Source organism: Melanostigma gelatinosum (genome assembly GCF_949748355.1).
Source record: "Melanostigma gelatinosum genome assembly, chromosome: 8".
In the NCBI taxonomy this organism is placed as follows: Eukaryota; Metazoa; Chordata; class Actinopteri; order Perciformes; family Zoarcidae; genus Melanostigma; species Melanostigma gelatinosum.
In genome coordinates, this window is record NC_136641.1 from 413,462 (window position 1) to 425,237 (window position 11,776).

Here is an 11,776-nt window from a genome sequence, read left to right on the forward strand (position 1 = left end):
AGCTAGTAGTTTGCGGTGGTATCCTAGTAAGTCTAACAGTTACTCGCGATCAGTCGACCCATCGCTGGGCTCATCCGAGCTCCGCAGGTGGCGTCCCGTACTCTCTCCACCAGCACTCCTGGCCTCCATTGCAGACAAAGCCGTCATTTCCACCGGGTAGCTCCATCCGCTCCATCGATACTGGTCTTCAATCTCTGGTAAACGATGCAGCTTCTGTTATACTGTTAACAGAGGCGCCACCAGCCGCCATGGTAAATCAGCTCCACGGGACAGTTCAAGGCAAGGCAAGTTTATTTGTATAGCACATTTCAACAACAAGGTAATTCAAAGTGCTTCACATAAATCCATTAAAAGTATCATTCTTTCTTGTTTATATATTATATTGTCTCTGAACACGTTTCTCTTTTTAGAGAACATCATGTGAGATATCTTCTTCGATCAGCGCAATTTCCCTGCTCTTCTTTCTATTTCCTCGTCTCTCCCCCGTGTGTGTAAACCTCGCTCGAATCAGGAAACGTGTCATAATACTCATATTTGATTGGCTGAGCTGCATCACGTGATGCGATTTGCAATACATTGGTTGGTGTGTTTCCTGCACCGCCGAACAAATGCTGTAACGGCTGAATAACCCCTGCACTATAGCATTTGACCTCGCCTGCTCAACCTGTGCCCGAAATAAAGCATCACACCGACCTCCCGCCGGCTTGCTGCAACCCCTCCCGGTGCCACATCGTCCCTGGTCCCATATCGCCCTGGACTTCGTCACAGGCCTGCCACCCTCGCAAGGAAACACGGTCATCGTGACGGTGGTTGACCGCTTCTCCAAGGCGGCTCACTTCCTCGCTCTGCCCAAGCTTCCCTCAGCTCAGGAGACGGCTGACATCATGGTCAGCCAGGTGTTCCGTTTGCATGGGATCCCTGTGGACATTGTGTCTGACGAGGCCCGCAGTTCATATCCCAGGTCTGGAGAGCCTTCGGTCGTGTACTCGGCACGACCATCAGTCTGTCCTGTGGGTTCCACTCCCAGTCCAACGGGCAGACAGAGAGACTTAATCAGCAGCTCGAGGCCTCCCTCCGCTGCATGGCAGCATCGAATCCCTCCAGCTGGAGTACTCACCTGCCTTGGGTGGAATATGCCCACAACTCCCATACATCATCGGCTACTGGTCACACTCAATTTGAGGCCTCCCTGGGGTACCAGCCACATCTGTTCCCCACCCAGGAGGTGAAGATAGCCGTTCCCTCAGTTCAGCCCCACCTTCGTCACTGTAGGAAGGTGTGGGAGGAGACTCGGGCCGCTCTTCTCCGTACGGCAGAACAAAATATACATTTGGCAGATCGCCACCGCATCCCTGCTCCACATTACCAAGTCGGTCAAATGGTGTGGCTCTCCGCCAAGGACATCCCGTTAAGGACTGAATCCAGGAAGATGTCCCCCCCGGTTCATCGGCCCTTTTGAGGTCCAGACCATTATCAACCCTTCCGCGGTTCGTCTGAAACGCCCCTCATCCATGAGGATCCACCCGACATTCCACGTGTCACAGATCAAACCACAATACCTCGTGGATTGGGAGGGATAAGGTCTTGAGGAGCGCTCATGGGTGCCCCGCTCTAGGATCCTCGACCCCACTCTAATTCAGGATTTTCGTCGACTGCATACGGACAAGACTGGCAGACCGCCTGGAGGCTCCCATTGAGGGGGGTACTGTCAGGATCCCTGTCTGACCCATTGTGTGTTAACCTCTGTTTCCCCCCAATCTCCTCTCCTCATGTGTCTGTCATTACCCTGTTTGTTTTGTTATGTCATGTGCTTGGTGTTGTTTTCTTGCACCTGCCTCCAGACACCTCCCATTACCACCGCCCAGCTGCGGACAATCTGGCTCGTTACCCGGCAGCATATCAACCCTGGTCTTGCAGGCCTGGGTTGTCAGTCCGGATTGTCTTCTGCCTCGGCAGCCTCCGCCGCCTTTCCGTAAGTTGAACCCCGTTGTATCTTCCCGGACAAATCTCTCCCCTCTCTGCTACGGGTGTAGAGTACTGGTCGATCTGCGTACTCTCCGGTGTCGAGCCACGGGACATCACGCCGTCGAGCTCCCTGCCCTCCGGTGTCGAGCCACGGGCTCCACACCTGTCCTCTTTATTCGGGCAAAATAAAATCTATTTATATCGGACTCTGTCTCCTGTGGTCTTGCGTTTGGGTCCTACCCGTGAACTCCCGTGACAACTCTGTCTTCCTCGACTTCTACTTATTTTGTCAATTTGAACAGCTATGATAGCATTTACCAATCTCTTACAAAGAGGACCTTGGGAACATATGGTGACCCTGTATTCACATTTTCATTTCAGTCTTATTAAGAAAGAGAAGTAGCTTATTTTACAAAATGTCAAACAATTGTTTCAATATTTGACATTGTCTACTCCTCATTCTTCTTTACTGGGTTCTGTGGAAACAGCACAGTAATGTTCTGATGTACTGCCAGCAATGTAATTGCATATCAGAATAACTGATATGCAATTTTACATTCAGCTAAACCTTCTTATCCTTCCTCACAGACTGAACCATAACTCCAAACCAAACAGACATTTCATTAGCTAGAAGATCAACAATATTATGTACCGTAAATGTCTTAAATTGATGATGACATTGGTTCCTTCCTCTCCTAATCTAAACCATGTTTCCTCCACGTAGCCTAGCAAGAGCAGCAGATTTACCTACTATGGTATTTTTCAGACTGAGTGTAGACAGTGTTAAGTATTTGCATGGTGAATGCTGAATTCCTGTCAATACACACCACGTCTGAGCTCAGAGCTCCAAGATTGCTCCTGAGGTCATGCCACTGCTGGCTGGTAAGCGTGATGATACACAGACACATATACTGTACACACACACACACACACACACACACACACACACACACACAACACCTACCACCAAGCACCACTTAAAGGGACATCTGACCAGCTGCCTTATCATGCTGAGGTGTCAGAATGCACTTGAGGCGATCTACAAAACGATGAGCCACTGACACTGACGTTCTGTTGCGTGGTGAGTGTATGCGTGTTGGCATGTATATAAAATCGTGCAGTGCAAACTATAGTAGCAGCAGTAGTAGCAGCAGAAGGATAACATGAGGACTGCGGTCCTGTGGGGCCTTCTGGCCCTGCTGTGTCAGCACACACTGGTTAGCAGCCACATACTGGGAAGGCCCTCTTCTACCAGTGAGCTGGCTCAGATCAAGGTAAGAAACCACCGCACACCTTTAGTCATCATACCTGTTTGTGTGAAGACTGCAGACAGAGACTGTCAAAGGTGAGAATGTTCTACAGGAGTGGTCGGGACTGTTGTGTTTATCCACAATGTGTCCAAAAACTCCACACTTTTACATCTTATAAAAACATTTTCTTACTTAATTTTAGTGGTTTCTGATGATGCATACAGTTTGGGTTTTACCTGTATAGGTTTTAAGATGTCTGCCTCAGACTGCAAGGTGTAGCTCCTACTGAGGACACTGAGGTCATGACCTCTTTTTAGTATCTTACAGTACGCGACAAAAGTCTGAAACAACATGAGGGAAGCTGAGTCAGAGATAACAAGGTGGTGTCAGTTGTTTGGTGTTGTGTTGATTGGATGTTGGTGTATCTGTGTATAGAAGACGGGGGTGGGGGGGCCGGCAAACTTAGGAAAGGCATGGGAAAAGAAAAAGCCCGAAATGCACTAATGTTAACATAACTACAGCTACTACCACCACCACTAGCAGTACCTATGTTAATGATAACATTAATAACAACAAGAAGTAGTAATAATACTAATCATATAGTCAGGAAGAGGGCTGGCAGCACTCATGTTTCCTTTTGAAATTATTAGAATAAATTTCCTAACCCTGGATCACAAGAGTATTTCCTAAAATGTTTCGCTGTTTCCATCCATTACTGTTATTTGAAAATCAGGAGTTCGCCACATAGAGATAAACTACAGGTGGCACTAGTTCTCTAATCAGTGCCATTAAACCATTGCAGAAGAAGAGTCCTCTGACACAACGAGAAAGAGTGTTTGTTTTATGTAGGCTATTAACATGAGGAAGGGCTGATGTTTTATCTGCAGCAATTCTTTGTCTCAACGAGGACACTTCATGTACGTCACAAATTATCTGTTGAGTCTGTTTCCATTGCTGTTAGTCACATTTTTTTTCAATACACCAACAATTCCACCTGAGCCAAATGAAAAATGTTTTTGCAATATTTTGCTCAAATTTATGCTGTTTCAACTCAGTTGTTTTTATAGTGCAAAAATTGAAAATGCACATAAAACCGGTAGATATGTTACTCCATCATCACCATATACCATATTATATCGAGCAACTGGGACATACAGGTTTTTCTTTATGTTCCAGGAATATGGACGTCTCAATTCATAGATTTGGGTATGGAACATAACCTTACTCAACAGTATGCATATGTGGTTCATTCCATATGAGCAATGTTATACACACAGGTGGTGTTTAGCCCATACCTATGTGACAATACATTACATACGTATGTATGCTGCACTACAATAGCTACGTAAAGTTCAAGTGGATTAAGGCATTCAAATGTGTTATGTGAAGTTATACGTGAAGTTAGGCTTAGATTTGTATGAATCATTGTTTCTTTTCAGTTATAAATGTGGTACAAAATGATTTATTGAGAATAGATTTGGTGCAGGCACAAACTCAACAATCCATGTGGTCCAAGGCGGGATCAGTTCCAGGCACTTTTGAACCTGCCCGAGCCGACAATGTGTATAAAAGTAGCTGTTAAAGCCCTACTCAGCGATACTCTTATCTCCTCGACTCGGTCAACCTCAAGGTCTGAATCGCGTCAGGGTGCTTGGACCGCATTGTACTTGCTTGCAAGCCTAGTTTAAACCTTTAAACTATTAACTTCTACTTTTTTTCCAAACCATTCCTTTTCTAGCAGCCTTTAGCAACACCTTTAACATTACCACCACAAACACCACCCGAGACCAAGTTATGGCCAATCCTTAGCCACAGGTTCACTAGAAGGCTTACTGTTTCCTATCAGCATGTGTTTATTTTGTCAACTATAACATAACCAGTATGAATGTAACCAGTTTGAGTTTTGAGTGTAAACCCATCTTCACCTCTCCACACCAGTCTTTACTGGAGCGCTTTGAGGAGACTCTGGCTGATGCGGCACAGGAGGAGGAGGAGGATGAAGCTGATTACGATGGGACAAAACAGCAGCCTGTGAACAGCCAGGCCAGCAGGGGATGGAACTTGGACCAGGAGGGGGACCAAGAACCCTTGATATCAGAAAAATCCCAATTACCAGCCGAGGGCCACAGCAGAACCCAGAGTCAGAGGAGCCGTCTGCAGGACCTGCTGCTGACCGCCAGGAAACGGGCCTCTGGCTGCTTTGGAGCCAGGATGGATCGAATAGGAAATGCTAGCGGTCTGGGATGCAACAATGGAAGAGGTAAGACTGCAGCATGACAATCCAATTATGATTTAGATGAAGGACACTGAAGCATAGGGGTCAAATGCTTGTGCTGGTTAGGTGGTCATATTTTGGAAGTCAGATTTTCAAATGTCAATGGATTATTTACTATAAAAACATGTATTGGCTAAATATTTTTCATCAAAGGTAAGAGATTAATAACTTTTCACAAGATACCATACCAAAAACAAGAAATCTTTGTATGATTGACTCTACATGCAGTTATAGAACTCTGGTTATTATTGGTCCCCAGAGGATTTTTGGTTATCTGACATTCTGATATTGTCCTGACCTTTCCTTACAATCCCGTTGAAATTCTCTCCTGTTTTTCATCAAGAAGTTGTTCACATCATGTAACTCTCCCTAAAACTAATTAAATCTTTTTAAATCTAATTTATTTTTAGATACATTTAAAAAAAAGAAACAACATGTTAATCAGTGAGCTTTAAAAGGGTTGGCACGTCTATTTTTGAACTCTGGACAGAACCAGGCTTGTTGTTTCCCCCTGGGTCTTTATGCTAAGCTAGGCTCATCATGCCTTGACTCCAACCCTGTAATTAACACACAGGCAGATTGAGATTATGAATTCATCAGTATGTTGTTTTTATTGTGGGATGTAATGAACACTGCAGCCTCTAGAGCAGAGGTCTTCAACAGGGGGTCCGCCAAATTGTTGGTTGATTAGATCATTTTAAAAAATTAAAAAAATTCTCTAAACATGAATGTCTCCAGTATTTTAATAGTTCAGTATTGTATGAAAGATAACAGGTATGTTTATGCATGGCAGTCGCACTAATAGGTCATCACTCATTTTTCGTTTCCACATTTATGTTTAAAATGAAAACATCAGTTTGAATAGCTTGTCTGCATGATTATCATGTAATTGACAGATAATGTTGATGTTGGCATTGGTATCAGCTGACAAGGTATGTTTCTAAATGTCAGTGGCACGGCCTTCCTACTCACTGTACCTTGCACATGTTTACAATAAAAACATGAATATATGAACCTGTGTATTGTTTGAATCGCTTAGTATTGAATGCACAATAAAGAGGTATGTTTATACATGGCACTAGGCCCAGTTTAATATAAAACACAATTTTACACAATATATATAGTCGGGGGTCCCTGCTCCATCTCTCTATCAGTTTGGGGGTCCTTGGCCTGAAAAATGTTGACGACCCCTGGTCTAGAGGCTACTAACATGAAATAAATATGCATACACTACATGACCAGTTGTTTATAACAAATCCTCTTCCTTTTTTGTGTTGTTTTCCCTTCAGGGTAGTCGGACAGTTTCCTGGGACACAGGTTGGATTGTAGTTTGATCTCCAACTGGGAACACAAGCAAATAGATTGCATATGTATGATTTTGCATTAGTCACAGTTCAGCTGTGTGTGTATGTATTTCTCTGTTTGAAGTCACAAATGGGCTGCTTGTCAACTGTGTAAAGTATTCTATAGAGTCCATTATACACCGTGTAACATTTAAGCCCTAAAGGAGATGAGTTACTAAAGTGCTAACAAATAAATAAATAAATAAACTCTTTTTTTCACATGTAGAATTCAGTTTTTTTTGCATGCCTGCACCATTGGGTATTGTGCCATTGTAAATCCAGAATTTCAAGTTAAGGGGCAAGTCATTGTCACAAATGTGTATTTCAACTGATGGTGATTGGCTTCCAACTCGTAGAAGAAAATGTAATACTATATCGCTTCAGCTTTGTTTGCCTTTGACATCGGAATTCTTCTCTGTACACTGAAAAAAGTGAAACGACTGTGTCATTGACTTAAAGTGCATTTAATCATTGGTTGAATAGAAATGTGTGGTTTACTATTTAAAGCGGGTTTTTCAGTTTGTTTGAAAGCAAATGACAATCCCCACGGAGTAAATTAAATGTAATACTTTAAATAAAATTGTATTTTCACTTCAAACCAGAAGTTTTCATGTCATGTGACCACATGACGTCACGTGACCACATGACGTCACATCAGATCGCTCTTTCGAATTCTGATGTCCGCCATTACCTCTCTTCAGAGATGAAGACCGTCTGTTGTACACTCATTTAAACAAGGTAAGAAATGGACATTTTATTGTTTTAAGAGGTTCTTGTGTTTTCCATGAACATATATGTTTTGTGGCAGGATGGACAACTACTTAACAGACTGTCTTTGTATTTGCGTGCGTTCTAGCTAACGCTAGCTAACGCTAACTAACGCTAGCATTCATTGCTCATACAAAGGGGGATGCTGTCCTTCCGTCCGTTTGAGAAGTGCAACCTTAATAACGTTGCTAATGTAATTAAGCTGTCGTTTATGAACATTAATGGTAGTTTGATGAGGCTCTTTTTCTACAGTGCTTAAACTAGGAGAGGGTCGGCTTCGTGTCCGGACATGTTATTTTACCGAGGATGGACGCTGGGCTCGCACTACAGACTTAAAGAGAAGCAGCAGCGGGGGAGGAGGTGAAACCTCCGTGGACACGTTATATTAAAAAAACGTAATTTGACACAGCCGATGTCCGTTCGCCTGCCCTAACTCCCGCATGAGCAGATATATTGACACAGCCACAGCTCGTTAACTATTAAACATGTAATCAAGGAGTCAACCTCATTTCAGACGTGCACGCCGGTTCCTTCGCGAATGTGTGCTTTCTTTATGTCTGTGATGAAATGCACCCTCCTCACTTTTCCCTAAACGTTGTGTATCCCATGTCTGGAAAGACCACAAAAACGGGAATGCTTCCCCCCAGACCATCCCACCTCCCTCTACCAGTGGTAACTTCTCCTCCAAGCACTGAACAGTGAATCTGTTCAGATCAGCACTAATGTAATGTTAGGTGGTTGACAGTTTTCTGTGTCTACAGACTTTTATTCATCCAAAGTTACTTTTTTACGGGATATCTTAGTCTCTATGGTGATTTTGCTCTTGAAACAACTTTTTGCAAATAAATATGAACTGCTATGAATACTATGACGAATTAATTTCCCATTCTTTCATCTGTCTGTATAATGCAGTACAGTATTAAAACACCAGTGTGGTTAAGGCCTAATTAATAAATTAGATTCTGGAGTGACAATCATGAATAATGCTGACTGTCCCAACAAAAAATAGATGTGAAATCTCACTTTTTCCTTTGTTTACAGGTTTGCTGTTGAAAATGTCACAGTTTTATCCATATTGCTGCATTTAGTAAGTCCCAAGATGAACTGCCAACACTAATTTCATGTATGTTTGAATACAAATGACAAACCCCAAATAGAAATGCAACACTTATGAATTCAATCATTGCAGATTTGTAATGTAGCCTAGTGGAATCACATTTACATGAAAGTATGAAAATGCCTATTTTAAACCTATTTAAGAATTGAAAGAGATGGCCTGCTTTGTTCACAATGGAAGTGGTCTGAGGAATGCTCACTAAACCAGTAATTCTCAACTGGTGGGTCACGACCCAAAAGAGGGTCGCAGACCCGTTTTCAATGAGGCCCCACCATGAGCCACACAAAAAAAATAAAAAATAAAAAAATAATGAGAATAATCATAAATTATACAAATTGTCAATATTTGTGTTTTTGAACTATGGAATGTACCCAGTAATGTGTGTAAAATATGATATCTGCGAAAAATATATGCTTTTCCTGCTCGTCCTCTCCGACTGTGTGCTCGTCTGCTCGTGCTCTCCGCCTGTGTGCACGACACTCTGAGAACGCGCAGCTTGGGGGGCCTAATCGTTTTGGCCCAAAAGAGACGGGTCTATGAAGCAGTTTAGCCAATTGCTGATTCAAGATATAAATGAGTGACATACAATTTAGCCAATCAGCGCCCTCAAATAGATTCAGCTATGGGCCAGAACGATCAGGCCCCCCTCGCTGCGAGTTCTCGTCAGGAGAAGTCTCTACAGGCGCCCGCGCCAGCGCGAGCACTCCTCCTCCAAGACCCGTTTGAGAGGAGAACTTTGGCGGAGATTCTGCAGCCAAAGAGCTGATATCAGATCAGCCTGACCTCACAATCAGATAGCAGACTCGCGGGAAAGGGAAGCAGTACATGCAAAGCTTCTGTACTAGCTGCACACCAGACAGGTTTGGCTAGCGTCATGCTAATAATTTATTTAGCTTTTTAAAACAACGGGGACGGATCCAGCACGGATAGTTACAGGAGTGAGGGATGAGGAGGTAAGGAAACATGAGAACACCAGGACACATATGGAGAACTCTGTCAAGCTACATATTAGACAAAGTGAACATCTTTTCTTCTACATAGCTGTCCTCAGTCTCATCTGCTTAACTTGGTCATGGAGGCATCAACATGTAATAGAGATGTTAAATTAACAGTGAAAACTCATCATTGCTTAATTTAACATCAGTGTTGGGGTCTGGCGCCACCTCCTGGCTGGCTGAGCTCCTCACATGCTTTCCTTCCTCACACAGCTCTGATCCCAAGTCAGAGCAATGTCCACCCCGATGACCACACCTCCCGGCTTCGGCCACCGCTGAGGCCGGCCCTCCATTGGCCGAAAAGCAGCCTCGCGCTGTGCGCGCAGGCCCGCTTATAAGCACCAGCACAGCGAAAATCGATCTCTTCGCCCTGGACCTCGGTCCTGGCCACAGAAGATCCAGCAGCCTCTTCCCCCCCCCCCAGCACGACGCTGGCGACGCAGGCCACGAGGAAGCCGCGGCCTTCACCCTCCACAAACCCTGTCAGGTCACAAGCCATTTCGCTGGTCGAAACAGCCGTGTTCGATTCCGAGTAAGGCCCCCTCATCCCGCGAGAGCGGATCACTTCCGCGATCCGTTTCTCCGTTTTTCTTTTTGTGCACACAAGCCGGCAGGAAGACATCAACCCTCTCTCCTGACCGATGATTCCCGGGAGGGACGCGCCGACACGTCGCCTCAGCCGAAGTTAAATCATCCTCACTGTCTGAACTTTGTTTTACATGCTTGGATGCTGGCGCAGAAGCTCCCAGAGAGGCGCGCAGTCTCTTCTGTTGAGCCATGGGGGGAGGTGATGCGGCTGGCTGAGGCTGTGGACGTCGTTGACCGTTCTTTTGTTCTCGAGCCGATCGTTGAGTTTTCTTTTGTCCTCGAGCCGATCGTTGAGCCGTCTTTTGTCCTCGAGCCGATCGTTGAGCCGTCTTTTGTCCTCGTCGTGCTGGCTGTGAGGAAATTGAAGTGCCTGGCACACTGGCATGGGGGGGGGGGGCTGGTATTCCTCATCACTGTAAACCAGAATATGGAAGAAAAATAAATATGTGCATTCAGTAGTTTGGTTCTGAAAATGTAATACATGTAAGCACTCACGCACACAAAAAAAAGCACATGTTATGAGCAAAAACACACGTGGACACACAGACACACTTGTAGGAGTACACTCTCTCACACACACACACACAAAAAAAAAGCACATGTTATGAGCAAAAACACAAGTGGATGCTGGAGCACAGACACACTCAAACAGTACACTCTCTCACACACACACACACACACACACACACACACACACACACACAAAAAAGCACATGTTATGAGCAAAAACACAAGTGGATGCTGGAGCACAGACACACACTCAAACAGTACACTCTCACACACACACACACACACAAAAAAAGTACATGTTATGAGCAAAAACACAAGTGGACACACAGACACACTTGTAGGAGTCCTCTCACACACACAAAAAAAGTACATGTTATGAGCAAAAACACACGTGGACACAGACACACTTGTATACTCTCACACGACAGAATTTTGGCCTGAGAAATCTAGATAGATAGAAAATTCGACACCCATAAACCGACCAATAAATTGATCAATAAATATAATATTTACAAGACAATCATACCTTTCTTGTGATGACGATGAAAACGAACAGTGAAAAGTAACTCAAACGACACTAAAAAAGGCAGCCGAGAACAAGCTGCAGCTAAGTGTAATCTGCTGTGCGTAATGCCGGTGGCATAAAATTATGATAAATGATGTAAAAAGTGTTTTGTCTCTCAGCTCTCTCTCTCGCTCTCTCTCTCTCTATATATACATATATATATCTATATATATACATATATATAGATATATATATACGTGTAGATGGGAAAATATGTCAGTCTACTGTTTTAGGGTTAAGAAATGTGAGTTTTAGAAGAGCAGGCACTAAACCTTGTGTTTTCTAAATGATTCTCGTAAATTTCGGATCCAGGGGTCTTGTTGTTATGTTATCTTGCTATCTGTTATCCTGTGCATTGGTTTCTGTCTTCAAAGACGGCGACACACAGATGTCTAGATTA

The 11,776-nt window shown here is 44.0% G+C and overlaps 1 protein-coding gene across 1 annotated transcript; it reads left to right on the plus strand.

Annotated features, from left to right (window-relative positions):
• Window positions 1-3,128: 3,128 nt before the first annotated feature.
• On the plus strand, window positions 3,129-6,784 carry nppa (natriuretic peptide A; the record flags this gene model as incomplete). Its single annotated transcript, XM_079273042.1, has 3 exons — window positions 3,129-3,239; window positions 5,154-5,475; window positions 6,780-6,784. 3 exons carry the CDS (start codon window positions 3,129-3,131, stop codon window positions 6,782-6,784), a joined length of 438 nt encoding a protein of 145 aa, XP_079129168.1.
• Between the last annotated feature and the right edge of the window lie 4,992 nt (window positions 6,785-11,776).